This window comes from Melanaphis sacchari, unplaced genomic scaffold (assembly GCF_002803265.2).
Source record: "Melanaphis sacchari strain LSU unplaced genomic scaffold, SCAv2.0 Contig33_pilon_pilon, whole genome shotgun sequence".
In the NCBI taxonomy this organism is placed as follows: domain Eukaryota; kingdom Metazoa; phylum Arthropoda; class Insecta; order Hemiptera; family Aphididae; genus Melanaphis; species Melanaphis sacchari.
The window spans coordinates 680,900-704,147 of NW_020271205.1; the positions used below are offsets into that span (position 1 = coordinate 680,900).

The 23,248-nt window shown below is 22.6% G+C and overlaps 1 protein-coding gene across 1 annotated transcript in view; it reads left to right on the forward strand.

The window, feature by feature from the left end:
* Positions 1-23,248, forward strand: part of LOC112596695 (basement membrane-specific heparan sulfate proteoglycan core protein-like) — a 135,482-nt gene that overhangs the window by 79,841 nt on the left and 32,393 nt on the right. Inside the window, exon 3 of the mRNA XM_025342464.1 lies at positions 22,907-23,109. Coding sequence (XP_025198249.1) covers positions 22,907-23,109 — 203 coding nt within the window. The remainder of the gene's footprint in view (positions 1-22,906; positions 23,110-23,248) is intronic.

Here is a 23,248-nt window from a genome sequence, read left to right on the forward strand (position 1 = left end):
GGCTCTACTAACTTACCACTACTTTTAACTCTTGGAAAAAAAGCTTGAAAAAATTAGTTATTTATTTATTTTGTGTATGATCTGATTTTAAAATAATAGTATTAGGCTTTTTAATATCGCTGTAAGGTAATCTAACATCTATATAATTTATTACTTGCATTTTTTTTTTTTTTTTTTTAATTAACTCAAGAATCTTATGATACTGATTTCGGTTATTTTGACCCATATTATAAACTCACTAATTTATTTCTGTATTGCTGAATCGTTTTTGGAATTAGTCAACTTGATTTATTGTGATTCTATAGTTTATGCTAAATTATCTATTTATAATATATATTAGTTAATGGCATTAACTGAATTATATGAATTATATGGCTAGTGGATTATGATATTAAATATTTCCCTGGGAAATATTCTGGATCTGAGTTCTCCATATCACTAAATAAATAAGTGTTTTATGATTTTGTGTCATCTATTATTTATGTTACTATTATATTTATATTACTTTATTAACTATTATAATTACTGAAAAATCCTTTTTAAAATATTAACAAACTTGATGTTTGAAAAATAATTATTTGAATAATAATGAGTTCAGCTTGCTTAAAATTCCAATTCTTTCATTTTAAGTTTTTATTTGTATTTTTTCTTGGTATTACAATGAAAAGATAATTCTAAATTTAATTTTTTTTATTTGCATAGACTTATCGCGCGTAATTTAATTAACGACAATTGAATAAAGACTCCTGAGATTTATGTGCAAGATATGATTTTAAAAAACTATACAAGACGACAAAGACATACATTTTTAACTTCTGTCGTTCTATCTAAATATGAAAATAATCAAATACGATGGGAGTTAAAAATATATGGTTAAATTATTTTCAATCGACTTTAATGATTTGAACCATGTTTTCAGTTTCTTTAAAAATAATAATTTTTGTAACGTATAATAATCTTAATTTAAATTAATAATACATAAATAATATTATTTATCAATGTGTACGCCAACCACATGCATAAATACAATGATACCTAGAGTCAAATTTTTTATTAATATATTATGTATAGTTTGATAAATGTTTATAAGTATATACCAAAAAAAAATTAAATTCATGATATGATGAGTAAATTTTGATTTTATAAATATGACTTGAGTCACAAATTGATCACCCCTAGTTTATGGTCTATTCTATCATACTAAATAACATGCGAATACCGGAAAACGTATGTCAATATTAATTATAACTGTATTGTGTATGTCAACATCGGCTAAAATTATGATGTTAGATTGCATACTATTGTTAGATTTTTAAGGTTTACAATACTTAAATTTCAACTATTTTTGGTAACACCAAATTTATAAAGATTTATAAATACATAGTATATCGTTATTACAGAAATTATTTGTGTAGTACTGCGTTTCGCTTTATAGTTAGTAAATCGTTTTCTTCATTTTTTAATACTTAATTAAAACTATAAGTTTATGATCAACTTTTTCTTGTTATTAGAAAACCAAAAAAAATATTTTAAACACAATAAAATTATCAAATACGTATTACATATAAAATATTAGGTGTACATTTTAAATAAAAATTTGATACAATTTAGCAACTTTTACTAAAAATTGACTTTAATTAAAACATGCTTAAAGTATATATTTTATATTTTATAATTATTAATTTAATTTTTTTTTTACTTGTATTATAATTCTTGTACTTAAAAATACTTGAAATATGCACCTAAGTAATTTTATCACCAATTAAAATGTTATAAAATAATGAGTAGTAAATAATACCATGTTAAATAATATTATTCTACAACCATTTTTCCAACAGCTGAATTCAAATTATATACCTACATAACTTTACTCTATCAACATAATATGTTATAACTTATAAGTTATAATGAATTTTTACACTGAATTTTTAATATAACGTATACAAACAATTCACATTTTATATAGTATTAAACCAGTATTACATTTGTGTACAATAGTCCTTTTATTCATTCGTACAACTACCTTTCATCAAAGTATATAATTCCAATTTAAAGTTTAATTTTATGATTAAATTAATTTAAAAGTATCATATAAACTTACTTTTTCCAGTAACATTAGCGTTTAGTTTTAAGGCGCAGGTGTATTTACAAGGATGTAAACATTCCAAGCGTTAGTCTCTAACTTCAGTTAAATCCCAAAAAATGTTTCAAAACAAAGTTTAGGCATTGTATCACCATCATTTTTGACGTCCATTGAATCTGCTCGTAAAATGAAAAGTGTGGTTGAACAATGAAATTCAGGGTATAATCGTTGTACACAAAAGATCGAAAATCTTGCCAAATGTCGTTAGTTGCCTCCAACTTCGCAGTCTCATTAAGGACATTACGTCATTTATCAAAAAATATCGTCACCTCGCCTATCCAAAAATACGTCACCCACATCAACCGACCGAATAATAATAATAATAATGATAATGGCTAAAATATTATCCTTATGCATGAAATGTGCCTCTCAGTCTTGGGGACATTGTCTTGAAAAACTACTTAACTCTTTCTCTGTATATTTTAATGATAATAACAAAAAAATTGACTATACATAATTTATTAAACGTATATTTTAGTTTTATCGTATTATACCTTATATATTTTTGGATGATATGAATTATTACAAAGATATTATAGTCTAGATGTGTATATATGTATTTTATTTGCATGAAAAAAAAAAAACGTAATTCTGAACTGGTTGTTTATGTTCTCACTTTTTAGAACTACTTTTTTTTTATTTTTTATTAATAGTTCCCATTAACTATTAATACTATAAATAACAAATTAAATAGTTATTTTTAAACGTTTAAATTACAAAATGATGACTTTAAATTTTGTATTCAATAAACATATAAAATATTTTATTATTCAAGTGTGAAAAATAAATGTATTATACTTAATAAACTTAAATCAATTATTTGAGCACACGAAATCGTCTTTCAACTCACGTTAGAATAACGGGTTTATTTTTTATTTTTATTTTTTTTTTGCTGTTAAAAAAAAATGAATATTAAAATGTAATATACCAAAAAAATATGAGATAAATATGATCTAAATGAAAAATAACCAAAATTAAGAAATATATTAATTTTTTGAAAACAATACGTTTAAAAAATCATAAAATTATATAAAAATACTATTGAATAATTCCAGAATTTTGCATAGATACCTAAATATTTAATATTGTATAGTAAATTAAAATATGAAACATAAATTAAGATGATCATCATAATAATCAAATCAAACTAGATAAATTATTATGGACGGCAATATACCTACTACGTATTTTTGTGGTAAACAAAAGTTATAGGTAGTCAAAAACGTATTACATAATCTATGCAAAGGTTGAATAGCAGATAGAATACTAATCATGCATATACACTCAATAAGTAACATATCATTTTTTTTTTCTGTAATAAGAAAAGCAATCCAATTAAATTATTTTTTATAAATTTAAAATGATATAGAAAACCTTACACATCCAACTGTATCATTGGTAAAACTTCTCAGTACTTGAACTAACTGTGATTAATCATAAGTTAACGATAAAAAATCTGATCCAAGACTTGTGGATAAAAAAGCAATGATAAATCAAATAATGTGCAGAGAACAATACTGAGCAATGCACCAAAAACTGTAAGGGCTGGATATGTTTTTTTTTTTTTTAAGTTAACACAATGGTTTATTTCTTCAATTTCTTTTCGTAACTTTTTAAAGATCTTTTATAGAAATAATATTTAATTCTTTGAGATAATGTATAATATATTATTTTAACCTATTTGATAACTAAATAACATTTTTCAAAAAAATTAACAACACATTATTGTAGTTAAATTCATTATTCGTTTCTCTGTTTAAACAATAAATTAAGTTTGTTAGATATTTTAACCGTTAGTTTTAATGAGAATTACTAATAAACTAATGAACTAAATACATATTTATTTTACATTTGAAATAGACAGATAATTGTACCAAGAATTGTTTATTCAATTTTATTTGACAGAATAAGCTATTCTAATAAATAATATTACCTGGTAGTCTTGTAATCTAATTTTCACATTAATTATTGTAATTTTTTACAATATAGCAGTTGTAAAATAATTTTAAGCTAATAAAAATATTTAAAAAAAATCCTTTAAAAAATAAACTTATGACTCAACTGTAAAAAAAATACATGAAATAAATATTTGGAAAATAGAATATTATGTAGTAAGTACCTACATTGTTGATACGTGGCGTACTGGTAAAATAAATAACATATACTTAACAAAAATTCACAGAAAATATGTTTCTTAATCAAAGATAATTTAATTTTTAGGTTAAAATATTAAGTCAAGTAAAATACTAATATGTCTAAGTATTTAAAATTGTACATAGCAACATTATATTAATATGAATACATTTTCAAAATATTGACCAATAATTTTATTTAATAAGTTACTCTCGTGTGATATTATTTTTAAATACATTTGTTAAAATAATACCTATTAATACACAGATATCATGCACCCAGATGAAATAAAAAAGAACAGTGAGCCGACACAAATTTTTAATCATCATAATTTTTTTAATTTATAAAGTTGTATAATAGTAGTTAAATTTCAAGAAAAATTAAATTTCTCAATAAAATCATTTTTAAAAAGTAAATAAAAACTTTAATTGTTCAGATTTCCAGTTACATTTCGGCGGTCGATTTTCTTTCTAGAATAAAAGATTGTTGTCACATACCGGTAAAAGTAATTGTACAAAACATTTGTTTTAAAAACTTCAGCTGGCATAAAATTTATTGGTAACCCATACTTTAGAAAAAAATATAACTTGTAATAGGTAGTTTAAAGTTAAACATTTTTATGACAACATAATTTATAGGCAAATGTGATACATAACTATGTTGGCAATTAAATTTTACATAAATATAAAGTTTAAAATATTAAATAAGTAGTCATATTATTTTTATCAAAAAATACTATACGCATGCAATACCTACCTAACATAGCAGATTAGATGGATATGTTTGTAAGAAGTTGTTTTTAAATACCTACAAAATATACAAAACATTTATAAAGATATAAATAAGAATTGATCTAAATTAATGCTTGGTTATTATTACTATTATTTTTTTAATAATAATAAAAATATTTTTGATTTAAATGAATTAAACTGTTTATAATATTTTATTTTCCATCGTATTATAGTAATTAAGATTTATAAATATGTAGGTGAAATAAATTGTCTTTAAAAAAAATCAATTAAATAAACAATGCATTAAAATAACTGTATATATTTATTAAATATTGTTAATGAGCTTTTAAAAAACAAAAATATTCAATAATATATTTTCAAAGAATACAGAATGAGTGAATGACATAGTTTATCTTTCTATACTAAAATTATAGCGCCATTCTGACGCCCAGGTTGCGTTCAATACATAAATTAATCAAAAACCAACGAGTGCAAGTGGTATTGTTTACACGATTCTCTGTAATAATGTTCAATGATGTATTTATACTATCAATCTAGTTTTAACGAGGAACTTTAGTAGCTATATTACTAGAAAATATAAATAAATAATTAGATTAGAAACCTAACCTAACATATAGAATATAGAATTGAACGATATGTGATTTTTTTCTTTGTCTGACACTGCTTTTATAAAAGCAGTAAAAAAATATTGAATATGGTTTATGATAATAAATTAGAGTTTTCTGATGCCTACTGTCGGTGTTATAAAATGTATAATAGATTTTAAAATAATAGGCAAACACTTTTTTTACTAAAAATATTTTTTTTTATTTAAGCAGTTTATTGCGAAAATAGAACTATAAGCTTAATGGATAAAGTATAATAATTAATAACATGCAATTAAAACAAAAGTCAAGAGACATTTTAGTTAAAATATTTCATCATTAAATAGTAATATTCTTTACAACATTTTCATAACAATTATTTAAATTTTTTTTTAAATTATCAGGTAACAACACTATTGATTTATCATCAGTTTCAAAATGCTAGTGGCCAGAATTGTAATTTGCGAGTAGATAATATACAAGATATTTACATTTATCTAAAATTTTAGAAAGGATTACGTTTACTATATTTGCTGAAGTAGCATCAGTTGTTTTATTTTTCGGTGTGTTTATTTGTCATATTATCGTAGAATAGAGCATGTGTGTTTGTTGTGTCCACAGTATTTTCTGGTAAACTTTCGAACTGGACAGGAGGTATTGAAACTGTTCTTGATGTCTTGTGTAGGAGTGTTTAAAACTGGTAGGATGTCGACATCATTATTACAGTTATTTGTAGACAGTACGACCCTTATTATTTACAGGATAGTTACTGCTGTATAGTGCACAATTAGCTGGAGACTCGTGTGGTTTGGTATATATTGTACAGAAAGCATCGCATATATTATGACACAGAGATAAATACATATAGGGGCAATAGCTTTTGATGTAACCATAAGATTGACATTTTAAGCACTAAGTAATTTTTGTTGTTTCTGTCAATTTTTAATTTTGACTATCGTGGAATGAGGATTTTATAGCAAAAATGTCATTATTGTACTCATTGGACTATACCTACTAAATACAATGACAGAAAATTTTTAGTTTGGAGAGATGTATGATATTAGATAGATATTTTAGTTGTCCAATAGAATGTACTTCATGTATTTTGATAATATTTTTGAAACAAATTAAAGTAAACATTGATTCTTACATTAATTTAAATTTAATGAATTATGTACAATTTTTAAAAATTAAAATTCTTTCATACTGTTTTTTACCCCTTTGTATAAGGTTATATGGCGTATTCATATTTAATTATATAATTTTAAAAAGTATCTAAATCATTTAATATAGCTTATTAGAATCATATTTGACATTTTTTTTTTTTTTTAATAATATTTTGTCAAATAAAAAACAAATATGCTGTACTAATATCAAGAGATAAATAAATCATATGTCCCAAGTGAGGTAGTAAGAACGTCAGTAAACATTAAATGAACCCAGATACTATAATTTGATGTTTTTTATGTTGTGGTTTGCGTTAAGTTTGTAGAACAATAGAACAATAACATTAATTAGCAGAGCACATAGTGTATAATTTACTGTGCAATTATAATACTTAACTATACTACAACTACAGAATAAAATATTATTGTATTGCGACATTTCAATTAACAAATATAGTTTATAATTCATCAATTATTTTTAGTTTAAGTTCATTCTATCTTAAGTATATTTCATATTTTGCAACATATTTATTATGTCTCATAGTTATGATTAGTTAATGAAATTATTAATTATAAAATAATCAATTCGGTGCTATTAAATATGAACTTAAGTAAAGTATGTCATATTTTACAGTTCATACTATAACTAACAATAATAATGACTAATGAAAGTATTTAGAACCTACTTCTAAGAAAAAAAAACATGTTATTTAAAATAATTTGAATACGGATAGATTATATGTATATAATGTAATTTTAATTTTTTTAACATTTTATAATATATATTTATAAACTCAATGTAGTTTTAATTTTATTTTAAAATTAAAAGTAGTGGACACTTTTATATTTTTAAATATATAATATAAAATAAAATAATAATTGATTTAATCAAATATAAATATTCATAACCTCAAGAAAATTATTTTTCTAAAACTTTATTGACTTTCAAATAATGTCCTATAACTTTTATAACGGGTTATTTTAATTATGTTATCGTTGTGTGTGAGATTAATAATTTTTAAATAAATTCAATGATATTTTTATTGTTATTATGTTAGGTAATGCATCACTCTAAATCTTTTAGGTCTTGAAATATGCTTGTATTTTAAATAATTTTATAACAATTTTATAGTTGCAAAAATATATTAAATAATATTCATTGTCTAAATTATAATTTATAACAATTTAATGTTTTTGAACTTTAAGTGTTTTTATGTTATTATAATATGATAATATGAAATAACATGTAATTATGATCAGTAAACTACATAAACATATTGTATCCATTTTATATTGTTTAAAATCGAATGCATATGACTATTATGTAATGTTGTGCATATATTTTATCGGACGATAATATTATGTAATAATAATCGAAAAAGTATAACCCAAAAGAATTAAACAAAAAAATGACGATTATTAAGAATTTTCTCAAGAATATCTTCTCATGTCTTAAATTATTTGAAAACGAACTTAAAAGTATAAATTAACATTACAAAATATTGTATTATTTTTATCATAATTTGACGATTTTTTTTTTAGGTTATATTCATTTGGTTGAATGAAAACTGTTTCAAAAGTTATCATAACTTACTTTTATTTTTTATTGGTCAAAATATTACCAGCACTTATAACTTTAAAGTTTAATATTTGGTCTGTATCATACTTCAAACATTTGTTTCACTTTCTTTGTTTTCAAAGCAATGTCAAAATACGTCTTTGTTGTTAATTCGGTTGTCAACAATATTAAACACCAATTTCACTAAAAATTAAACGTTAACATTATTTGATATTTTTAACATATAATAAATAATTTAGCATGATATCAAATTTATTTTATTTTATTAATAAAACCAGTACAATATTCGTATAAAACCATGGAAAATTTTAGGAAAGAATTAGCTTGATAAAACCCACCTCTCTCACTTATTCCATATCTATCTATTTCTTCATGTAGTTTCTTAAAATCAACAAATAAGAGGAACAAAGAAAACAGTTTTTTTTTTTATGTTCTAATAATGTGAATTTAAATAATTAAAGAGATGCTGCAGCATCATATGTGGTATAAAAGAAAATGTATTACATAGAAAAGATACAATATTTTCATCTTAAATTAAAGAATTCAACAACATTCATGATATTATATATTATACAAACAAATTATTTTAATATAGAGAACTTGATATTTTGAGAATTTTCAAGAATTAAACTTTTTGAACTTTCACTTTTGGAAAACGCTTGATTGTACCTACATGTTATTTTAAATATCTATTTAATGGTAAATATATTTTAACAACTCAAATAGCAATAAATATATAATATATTAATATATAGTTTCATAACCGATATAATCTAATGTACATAATAAAATAATTTAATGTTCATTTTTTTTTTTTTTTTTTTTTAAATAAGATTAATTTTCAAGAGAATTGGTACTCAATATCAATAAAATAATTTACCAAATAACTTTTCTTAAATGCTGCCCTCAAATACATAGTGTACTCAAACATTGGATTTTTAGTACATTAACTATGCAAATATTTAATAAATTTAATGTTAAACAAGGCCTTTAGTATATTTAAGGATACAAAAAGCGTCAAATATATAATATTTATAAATGACTAACTTAACTATAATTATGTTAATTTATGTTTGTATTGTTTTTATTTTTATATAAATATGTTAAATCAATTATTAAATCAATTACAAAAAATCCATATACAAAAAAAAAATATAATAATTCTAATGGATAAATAGCTTTACAGAAAATTACTAAAATGATTGGTAAATCCTCAAAAATTATAAATTATGTTCCTTTACGTGAATTAAGTAAATATTTAGTATAAACGAAATTATAACATATTTATATCAGCCCGTTCTATATTTACAATTTAAGTGGTTAACTACTTAAGAATAAAAATAATGAAAATGATTTATAATGTAAAGAAATAATTTTTTATAATATTACAAATTTATATCTTTGTATTATCTGTGTTCTTTTATGAAATAATAAGGTAATTTTAATGTATAATACAAACCCATTGCACACCAAAGTAAAGAAAGTTAACAATTTTTAATTTCACTTATAGATAAATTAAAAATTTTATCTCAGAAAATTAATTTATTTTTAATTAGTCTATATCAATGAAAATAATAATTCCAATCCTTCGTAATATTTTGTCGTGATTGTATTAAAGTTTTTGAATTTTTCGTAACGATAAATAAATAGATATATATATATATATATATATATATATATATATATACACATACATTTACTTAATGCATGTGTAAACATTTAAGTATCTTAACAAGAATGACATCACTTTGAACTTTATATCCGAGGCTGGTAACCTCAAAGTGGTTAGGTTTAACAGGAGAGTATGTAAAACGGTCCTATATATTAATTAATGTTAGTACCTAGGGCCAATTGCACCACAAGTCTAAATTTTTAAGGACAGTAGCGAGAGTACGATACACTTAGTACAAATAAAGGATATTTTAGTGTTTTATTTTAATAGGTTAGCTAAAACTGAATACACTATAAAATCTTAAAAATAAATAATTCGTTTTGTGATATAAACATTAAAATAGGTTATTTATAAAACTAAATCGGATTTTTCAATAGTTTAACAAACATCGTATGTACACTGTGATTATTTAATTAGATTGCTCTATAATTTTTCAACAATTACAAACTAATAGTTAATAGATACTTATTAAAAGCAATGAAAAGTAATATGATATGAATAACTTGGTAATTATAAATTATAATAAAAATATTATAACTACAGTGGAAATCAATAAATAAAATTACTTAAATTTGAATTTAAAACTCACGATATTATAATAGAAATATATATTGAAGTGGCAGAACAGATTTAAGAATAATTTCAATGCAATAAATACAAATGTGGAAAATTTTCACCGTACGAAATCAAATAACACATTGAACTGAAAGAAAGTACCAGACTCAACTATATTTAATATAGACTATAAAAAAAAAACTGATAAAACACATTTTGATACACATTGTTTATTATTGTGATAATTTTTTTTTTTTTTTAATGTAATGGTCACTGCTTACGAACAGTTAAAAGAGTAGTGAAATACAACAATGAACAGAAATCGCTTTCTAAATATAGCATATAATATATAGTACGCAATATCGACGTTTTTCCGTAAACTATTACCATTGACTAAGCACATATCCTATAATTATGTAGGTATAATTGAATAAAATCTAAAATTTACCATAAATATATCGTCGTCTTCTTGGACTAAATACTTCGCTTTCGCGGATACCACTGTTTTGACCATTTATTCCACGTGAAAAATCATAGCAATTCAGCACATCATAGTGTACATGATTCATCTTAGAAAATTTACCGAAATATCAGGTTGATTGAATAGTACTAAAAATTCAGTTTGTGTAGTTCTTGGGGCTGTTTTAATGCTCGTCTTAGAGCAGTTTTTTCTCTGAAATAAATACGCTGTCCATTTTTGAATAGTACGGCCAAATGCATAACAACAAGATCTCCTTTGCGTAGGGTAAAATCAAAATTCGCTTAACTGCTTCATTACTGTTTGATGTATCGGCCGATTTAGTATCTTGTTATTTCATCGTTATCTTGTACATTTTGAACTGAAAATATAACCATATTGCTATCCTGATGAACGTATTTGCAAACGTATTTTATAGACACCACTGAACTGCAGAAATTTACGTTTATATGTACTTTGTAAGTTTTGCACAACAATGATGGATTTGGAACCAACCAGACTAACTGTTTGACATGCGCAATTAATATAATAAAATTAGACATCATTGTCTACAACGATAAAACGAATAAATATCAATACTAGTGATTTGATCGTTTATAAACTCTTTTTAAAAATGTTATATACATTTCCTACATTTCCATTTTTTTTTCTTGAAAGATGTACAATTATATTATAGCGATGCATTACTGTTTGGCCTGAAATAAACGAAATTTTGTTCTGTAGTCTTTTTTTTTAATGGTATTAAAGAACTGAACCAACTGATTGTGATTTCGCAAAAACAGTTTCAAAGTCGCCATAATTTCTTGTTCCTCTATTCGCTCAATGTGATTGTACTCGTATTAACAGTGTGTTTTGATTTTTTTTCATCTTATTGCCCATGAAGTAAGTATACTTGCGATAATTTTGGATCAGCATCAAAAATTAAGATTAAAGAACAAATCGTATGATACACTTGACCCTAAATCACAAACGTTAGTTCAAAACTATGACCATTTACATCATGAACGATTTTTGTTGCTTCGAATGATGTCATTTAGAAACAAGAATTGAATTAATGAATTATACACAAAAAAATTTTCATTGAAGTGTGGCTCTAGTCAATAGTATTTTCAATAGTTCGTGTGCCCAATCAATGTTGGCAGTACAACTTTCCCAAACGTGTCGTAAAATTTGACCGATTTTTTTTTCATGCTATAACAAATGGCAGTGTTGGCATTTTTGTCCATTGCACCATTGCACCGATGACATTTTGTGAATGTGACAAATAATCGATGTCTGATTCATATTCGAACACAAGGTAGAGAAATGATACTGCATGTGTCAATACGTTATGTATTTGCAATTGCTGTCGTTTGTGTACTCTGTGTGCATCGGTGGCTCGTTGGCGTATCTATCTTTATCTCAATTCGCTAGCTCAAAGGCGTTTGTTGCTTTACTTTTGACTTTTGTTTACCAGTGTGTTTGCAAACGGGTCTCTTAGAATTGTATTGTTCGTCAATTGATTTTATGCTAACCAGTGTGTGTGAACTATTTGTGAAATCCGTACTTGTCAATCAATTTGTTTTCTCATCCTCAAAAACATGGCATTGTTCTTCAAAAATTCTTAATATAATCACCATTGTAAAAAAAATTAGTATTGTTATCATATTTATTATTTTCGAATGACCTCTACTTCATAAAACATGATTTCCTAAAACTCAAAACTCAATTTCAGCATCACCTAACAGGTCCATATTGAATCAAAATAATCCAAAAATCCACTCAAACACACAAAAAATGTCATCAAAATCAATTTAGCTATTTAAAAGGAATTTAGTGACACATGCACCTACTGAAGAATAAAAAATATAAAAAAATATATTGTTCGCGTTATCTTCAATATATATTATCTATAAATACCCGTTAACTTATTTTATCACTACATATCTTAATATAAACATTGTATCGATATGCACGACTATCAGTGATTACACTGATACAATTTTGTCACCGAACCTAACCATAGAATATCCATCACGTGAACACCGATAAGTCACGTATAAAAAGCTGTGCAAACAACTGATTATCATCCAGTTTTTTATCTGCATCGTAGTAAGGTTCACATATAGCAGACTTACACTTTGTGAATAAATAGACATCTCTCCAAAATATCGTTGAACGGTATATGTGATGACCAATAGTGCAATATTTGGAATATTTCAGCATTATATCAGCCATTATACTGGTAATAGTTGGAGTATTCTGGCAATATACTGTTTATCAGATAATTCCGGCTTACCACTCTCATAAAATCAGTGTGTTCGTCAAGACATCTTCCGATATACGTGTAATTAAACATTTTAAAATCTTTTAATGTTTATTTTTATTATTATTATTATTAGTACGGCCAATTCTGTTTAAAATAAGCTATATACTATCATTCCAACAAGCCAATTTCAAAAATTATACCCAATTCTATATCTGAAACATGTATAATATATAATATTATATTATATAAAAATAACAACGTATAAAATGTTAATTTAAATCGGTGAACATAATGTAGTAAAAATAATTCGTGCTTAGAAGATTGCTTGTAAATATGCATATGATTGTTTTTTTTTTTTTTAATATTACAAATTGAAAAAAAATATGTGCATGTTCTTACTGTTAAATATGAAAATATTTTTTTTTAATTTTAACTTTTTAAGTTAGGTTGAAAATATAAGTTATAGAAATAAGATTTTGAAATATAATTCTTTAACACTCGTTCTTTAATTCTATTTTTAAAATTAATTGGATGTGTAGAGACAATAATTATAACAATGTATGTAAATTAATAAATTATTATATAAAAATAATTAAAATGTAGAATTGATTATATTTCAGCAAATATTCATTATTTTCAAACTCTTGTACAAATAAATAATATTTTTAACCATAATATTTCTGCTAAAACAAATTGTATTACAAGCCTAACTACAAAAACTTTAAATATTTTATGATAAGTAGTTTTAATAAAAAAGAAAATAATCAAAGAACAATATTATAATGTAAATTATTATTCAAGATGTGTTTTCAATTAATTTTTTTGAAGATTCTCCTGCTAAAGTTAGTATTTACTACTTACTATGTTTAAAACAGAGCTTAACTAATGAAATTTATTATGCTATAATAATATAACCGTTATATTATTCAATAGTTACATAAAGAGTTTGTAAACTATAGAAATATTATAATATACAGAATTTTTGATGATATTTTAACTTTTCAAAGCGAGGACTATGATATTTACTTTATCACCTAATTGGCGTGGAATATTTGGATATTTTAATATTTTGTATACAGCCAGGAGCAAAATAAGTATCAAAATATAATTTGAAAATTAATTATAGTTTATAAACCATAATATACAAATTAGATGACTTGATATAAAAAAAAATGATGCAATGTTTACTTAAATAGCAACTTAAAAAAAATTATGGGTATATTAACTACTATTTTTGCTGATCATTATCTTTTGATTTATTTTCACCATTCAAAACTAAAAATTGAAACTATAAAACGTTCATAAATTGTATCTGACTTTAAAAAATGAGAAAAATTGAAATAATATAAACTTGGAATATTTATTTTTCCTTAGTATGGATCATGGATATATTTAGACTTTCAAAATTATTTCATTTTATTTTTGAATTAGCTTTTATCTATATGTTTACTTTTTACGTCTTAGACGACACACGCTATCATCAACAGTTTATCCATTCAACGCCTTTTGTGTCATCTTTTGTTAAGGTTATTTGCATATTGCCATATGAATATAAAATTGACACAAACATATAGTGTATATAATATTCATATAAACATACTGCACCAAAATAACGACGGTGGATAATATAAATCTAGATTTGTAAATTCACGTTTTACTTAGACTCCGGAGTCATTGAATTGCATTATTATGAAACATGTTATTGTGTTTATAGAACTTTAAAAGCAAGAAACTATTGTTCGTTTGTTTTCTATTGTCACTAGCCACTACATTTACGAGTATATTATACATGTAATGTGAACAATCACAAAACTTGTTGATTAATTAATTGAATATAAAGTACTATACTGATTTTGTAACATAATCATTAAACACCACGTAACAATATCTATACATTTATCGAAACTTAATAGTGTTTAAGATACAAATCTATAATACTTAGGGTATCAACGTTGTAGTTCACTACTATTTTAACTTAATGATCATGCAAATGTTTACCATTCATATATTGGCCTACATCATCACATTTAAACTATGCACGATATTTAAAATTTCGTATTATTATAATATGTACGTTTTTGTTGATAAACTAAATTTCATAAAATCAAAAATGAATATAATATCATCCTATTGTATCATCAAAATATATGTACTTACATGGTTAAATTGTAAAATTATTATTATTAATTGCAATGTAATTATTGCAAACCTGTTATTCCTATTATACGTATCGTGTAAATGTATCATTAATACAGAAATATTTCTTATAAAAAGTGTAGAATTACATTTAATATAATTTAGTTTTTTTTTATAAATATCATACAAAACATTATGAGTTACGACTCATATTATTTATCATAAATAAAAATAAAATATTAATATTGTATATCTTTTCCTAAATAAAAATAGTAATTTATGGTACAGTGTAGGATGATAACATAACGAAATATATCATATTTCATTATGTTCTGAATTCCCTTTAATCTCATAGTTATACATTTTTAACTATTATAAAAAAAAGTAGTAATTATACCCTTTGGAACAAATTGTCTGCCAAGTTTTTTTACATAGATACCTACGAAAAATGAAAAAAAAAAAAACATAAAAATAAAAATAATAAATTTTAACAACCTGTGACATTGAGATATTGCGTATTGGTAAGACCTTTATTCTTCATAGCATAATCAATGATTTAATACTATTTAATAAGCAAAAGATACAAAAATAAAGAAACTATAATATTAGAATAATTCTCTACACGCCAAAAAAATAATAAAATATTATATTGTCTTAACATAGTATGTATTTTTTATGTATCTTAAATAATTGCAAAAAACAAATAAGAATCGTACATTATTCAAAAATATCACTTAAATCTCAAACATTATTTTATTATAATGTATATTTGAAGATTAGGAGCAAACTAAATAATTAATAACATATTTATTTTATAAGTAAAATATAAAAAACAATATAATATAATAATCTAATCACTTAGATAGTCACATAGTGGTACAAAAATATTTATTTTATTTGCGAGTCATATTCAATTTAAATGACTAAATATTTATTTTTTTTCTTACAACAACACACCATACAAATAAATAAAAACAGCTAATATAATAACTAAGCATAGTTGAGTAAAAAATAAAAATGTTGAGGTACCCTCCCACGAGTTTTAAACTCTAATTGCGCTACTGTTTCTATACACTAACGAAAGGAAATTAAGACACAGATTTAATGAAAAAATATAATTTAAAACGAATGGCTAAAATTATTGCAGAATTTATTAATGAAATTATTTATTATAGTCATACTAAATAGTATTATTAATTATATACAATACAAGGTGATCCAGTTACATATATATATATATATATATATATATATATATATGTATATTATCTCTGTTAGTTCATGTTTATGATTAAAAAAAAAAAAAAATTAGCTTTCTTCTAAGATTTTATAATTCTGATATTATATATAATATTTATTTACAAAAGTCTCCTATTACTTTAATTACTTATCTACTTTATTTTATTTTATTTTTTTTTTCTTGCTTAAAGATATTTATTTAAGTTTTATTAAATGTTTTTAATCGCAACCTTTACTGTTAGTTTCTTATTTCAAACTGAATAAATTTCTTTTTTATAATATTACAATAAGATAGGTGCATTTAAATTTTAAATGAGCGAATCATGACTTTTTTCGTTATATTTGGATTAAAATTATAAAATCTAAAAAGGTACTTTTTTTTAGATCATAAAAAAATATTACAGTACACTCGTCAGCTTACGTATTTGCACAATGTCACAATTTGAATATCGTTATATTAAATATATTTTTACGACTATATTATTTCATATTTGTTTTAATTTTCACATAGTTTACAACTTTATATGAACCTATAAACATAGCTATTATTCATCATGATTTATTTTGTAATTATGGTCCATGATAAGTGACGTATTTATTCAAAAGAGTTTCCATCCTTTTTACTGTGGCATTTATTATATTTCTATATAGAAAATAAAATATTAAAATATTAATAAAAGTAAATTTTTTATTGGAAAATATTTAGTATCATGATATAAATTAAGCATATTATTATAAAAAAAAAAAAAATATGTTACATAACATAATTTTAGAATCTTTTATTTTTGACAGTATTTTTAATCCCTTTAGTATATATTATACGAATAATTGTATTTAAGTGTTACATGGTCAGCTGTATTCAAGTGAATATAAATTCCTATATGATTGCTCATACAATTTGATGAGTTAGTTTCCGTACAAAAAATTAAATGAGATTTTTATGTTTCTATGAATAAATAAACTAGTAACTTACTAAAAGTAATTTTTGGTAATAAACAACATTAAAACTGTGTATTTCCCTTTAAATATTATTTTTAATTTATTTATTTATTGTTATTTAGTTAAAATTCTTTATTTTGAAGTATTATTAAGTAAGTACTAATAGTTATCCAATTTAATTTGTTTCATATAATTTTGTAATCCGTAATCAGAAAACTATTAATAAATTGAAAATGTATTCTCGATTTACATCAACGGATAAAATAATGTCTAATTGTTCGAGCATAAAGGGTATTTGAATAACTTTTCAATTAAAATAAACAGTGTTAGTACAGAAAATATTATTGCTGGTTGATGTGAAATAATTAAAATACAATAAACACATATATACGGTTAGAATATTCATCAAATACTTTCTTTTCCTTTTTTGTAATAAGATAGAATCAACAACTTGGAATTATTAGATTATATCTTCTTTGTAGTCAGTTATTTTTATTACAATTCATTCAACTATTATCTTAATGGAATTTATAATACTATATCAACTACATTTATACTCCATAATGGATTCATTATTAAACTTAGTTATCGCATAAGCACAACTCAAGCCATTTCTCTTCCGACGCGCTATTTGCCTAGTTGTTGTAATCTACAAATTTGTCATCGTTTGCCAATAAGCCACGCACAACAAAATTTGCTAGTTGTAGTCGTCTTTTAGCAAGATATTATTATAATACTAAACTTATCTATCGATCGTATATCGATTGAAAGCTACCTATTCAATGAACATATTTTAAATGCTACTCAGTCTAAGCCATTTAAATCATTGAGACACTGAATGAAATACTATAGGTGGATCAATGCTTGAGTGCAATATTGTATAACTGTAAAAATAAATAATTTAATTTAAACTATTAAAATTAATGTTGTTATAAAACCTTATAAATTATTCAACTACCGACACTTTATCGTTCCCAACGTTTTCGTTCTTAGCAACTAAAAAACATTACACGGCAATATACCGATATTGCCTATATATTACGCAGTTCAATGGATATAAGTAAATTGTATTATTGTTTAAATTTAAAAAATCCATAATGACAAATATTGTTTTAACGAAACGCTTTTCGCTGTAATTATATGTACATACTTAAAAATTAAAAACACTTAAACTTTTTAAAATAAATAAGTGAAATAATAATAACAGTAACAAGCTTTAAAAAATATGAATATTAATATATTATATTAATGTATATCAATACCACAAGACATAAATATTAAGAATACAACATCAAAGTATATAATAATATACGCATAAATATGTAGTATATGTAGATTGTAGGTATACATTTAAATTTCATTTATTTTTCTTGTAAAAGAAGATATTTATTTTTAATAAAAACTTAAACACTTAAAATATATTTTTTATATTAAGTTATTATCTATTGTATTTAATTTATTTATTTTAATGTAAACATATTATAAACAAAATGTTTGATAATGTCTAATGTAGTTTCACTCTCATTTCTTTCGCTTTTTTTTAATGTAATATACAATTCATAGATTTTTTATTATTCTTGTACAATAATAGTATAATATTTTAGTTATTGTTAAGTTTGACATATGATCTTGAAAAACGAGTAACTCATGAGAAACACTTTCATCTGTTAGAGTTTACTGTAATAAGTCACAGCATTGTTTTCTTTTGTATTTTTACCTAACAGATTCTCAGGCAAAATTATAGTATTAAAAAAAAAAAAAAACTAGATTCACATTTAATCAACATAAATTCTTTTGATTCTAATTGATATCATCTACTGTTCATAAAATGCAATATACTAAAAACTAGAGCAACTTATTTATAGAAACTATAAGCTGATTAATTTTACTAGTTAATTATACGATTGAATAAATTTAATCATAAAATTGTACACTTTTCATCTTATACACATAACCAAAAGAAAAACAATTACCTTAAAAAAATACTAATAAACATGAAAATATTACCATACAATAATCATTATACATACATAATAAATAACGATGATTGAAAAAAAAAACATGAATCAAACTCTTTTAAATGTATATTCTTACATACATAAATTTATGTTTTATAAACACCCCATCAGCTTAGCTTAATGAACTGAATATTTTCATACAATAACGATTGATTACCTAAGCAAGTTCATAACAGTCGATTAAACGCGTGTTTCAAATTTAAATATGTAATCTTAAATTATTATATCAAATGTAATTATATGTATAAACCATACTTATTTATTGATCCTCATTTTTAAATACATAATTTTAAATAAAATCATTGCAAACGTATTAAGTTATTTTTATAGTTTCAAAAAAAAAAAAAAAAAATGAATATTTAAACTTTTTTTAGTCAGATAACATTATATTTTTTAACATTAAATCGATACATTCAAAAGTGTATTATGTGAATTATTTGTTCAAAAAGTTTAGTCATTATTGCAATAATTTATCGATGGATAAAAATAATATTATACATAAATAACTTTAACATATTAATACATTTCTATAAAATATACAATTATATCTGCTCTATAATAAGATATTTTTTTTACAAATGCTGCATGCTATTTGATGTTTTTTTCATTGTATGCAAAATATTGAATTATACGTATATTTTTAAAATTGTGATTAAAAAAAAATGTATCTACAAATTTTGTATGGTAACATTCATAATCATCAGTTTTAAAAGATAATTTAGGTATTTAAACGTGAAATTATATAATTATAACATTAGTTTCATATTTTTTTTTTTTTTTTGATTTGATTACCTAAGTTAATGTAACGCAGAATTGGTTAGAAGAAAAAATAGTTATAACCTATAGCACTTATATTTTATTTTAAATTATGTAAAATTTTCATCTAGTTCAAAAAAGTTTTAAAAAACATTTATTTTAAATAACATTTTTTTTAAGTATTCGTAGTCTTATATTTGAAGATTTAACGAAGATAAATAACTTGCAAAACAAAAGTGCACTTTATACTTTGACAAAATATGTATTTGACTAAATCAAGTAAAAAACATTTTCACGCATTAGTATCTATCGTTCTATCCATTACGTTTAAATATGATATCTATAAAAACTTCCATATGTATAATATGCCTGTTATTAATCCAATATTTAAACATTTCTATTTCAGTATAATTTTATCGATTTTAAAGTATGAATTAAAGTTTAATTTAATACCTAATCAACAAAGTTTGAAATATTCAAGAACATGACATATTAATTTTGTATTTGAATTATATACCAAATAGTATAAAGAATATAAATAACTAGAATAATGTAGCATGTTAACGTGTAAGTACATGCTCAATAGTTTAGAAATAGCTAAATAAATTGAATTGTCACTCGTGATAAGTAGACTAATGTAAATAATTTCGAAAAACTATTTTTCCGTCGTTTAACTGGCATATAGTAAAATTGTATCAAACTGTACAATTCCTTTTGAAAATATATAATAATATTGTGTTGTTAAAAATCACGGATGATGTATTTTAGGGATTTTTAGAAATTATAAAGACAAAGATAAACATATCATATATAAAATATAATATTATATTTTTTAATTATTTAATAGATTTTAGCATTTTAATTTTAAAGAAAAATAAAACAATCTTATATTATTTTTTTACAAAAACTCAGAATTTGATTCTTATATATATTACTCAAACAAATTATTTGAGACAATTGAGCTAAAATTTGTTTGTTTATAACAAAAATACATCTATCATTCATAATACATGAAATACGTTTGAGACAATATCAAAGATAAAAGAGTTAAAAATTCCATTATTTTCAGTCAAATACACAAACTGATATATTATTATATTTTAAATTAAATAAATGAAATGATAAATTACATTGACTTACTGAAATTCACATCAGCTCCCTTATTTCAATAATTGATATTTTTCATTATTTGATTTATATAATATTATTACCTTATTTTTTTAAATTTCAATCATTACATGATCGCAGACAAATTAAACGAAAAAAAAATATACAATAATAAAATCTGTATACGATTAAATTTCAACTATTTAATATGACTTTTGAATTATTATAGTTATATTTTAGGAACATAAGAATATTAATTGTTTGGTTATATTATAACAAAATATTATATTAAACTTTCATCAATCGTAAAAGTTTTCTTAGGCTTGTATTGTAACCTTAAAGTAATTATATTATATTTTCATTCTTTTTAACCCAATATGGAAACTTTTTGATATATATATCCAAATAGTAACTACATTTTACCGTGGATAATTTTTTTTAACTGGTAGGTAGTTGTTTAGCCAAGTTTAATTCAATAAATCCAAAAAAATTGTACGCTCCTTATTTAACTTAAGGAATTATATGAAAATAACAAATTATAATTGGATCTATGTATGATTAAAAGTTGAATAATTTTCTTTTAATAAATAGAGTAGAAAGTAAAAAAATTTAAAAAAAAATTGAATGGCTAATTATAATTTCACATTTTTTTTTTTTTTAAAGTTCTATGTTTATAACTAAGTAATTAAAAAAAAAAAATTGTAATTTAACATTTTTAGAGATAGAAATTAATTTAATTTTATCAAGACATTAAGAAAACTAAACTTCAATGACTAATATTTTTTTATATATTTTTTGGAAAACAATAAAAATTTTGCATTTACTCATTTTTATTTTATTTTAAAGAAAATAAAAAATAAAAATTAATATTATAAAAATTTTATTTTAGACAAAAAATGCAAAGAATTAATAATAATTATTTTTTCATTAAAAATACAATCAAAATAAGCAAAAAAATTGACTAGAATAAATAAAATTTAACACTCTGTATAACTTATTAAATATTAAAATTTAAAAAAACTGACATTATGTTTCAATGAACATTTTTTTTTTTCACAATTCAAAGAGGAAAATACTGTCCATTTCAGTAAAAGAAAAGTTCGGTTATAGAATGATCAAAATAAATTAGAATACTTTTTTTTTTTTTTTTTGTCAAAATGTTATTATTTTTCTCATCGAAAGACACGTGTGTATTATAAATAAGTGTCTATTAACCCAGGTTTCTGGATAACACTTGAAACATCATTATTACTTATCTCATTTATAAATAATTTGTTTTATCCGTTTATTATTATTTGAGATAATCTATTTTTACCTGATTTTTATTAGAAAAATGTATTTAGAATACCTTATAACAATAATCGTTAAAAAAAAAACTGAAAAACTAATGTATTGTTTTAGAATCGACATTTGAAAATGATGGAAATCTTGAAGCATTACTCAATCACGTTTTATGGGAACCTACTACAAGCAATTCACCTACAACAGAAGAAGATAAAGTTGTTCCATATTTTGATGAAACATCTAGTCACAGTAACGTCACAGTCCAAATTGGAGCAAATGTTGATCTCCATTGCAAAGTGAACCGTTTAAATGACAAAACGGTAAATATGTGAATTAAAATAACAAATATTACCTTGTGTTTAAAGTTTGTATTAAAATTACATTTGTGTTTGCAAACTATAACATAACAAGGTCCATTTATTTTTTTTTTTTTTTAAGCAATTTTATTTTTTAATAATA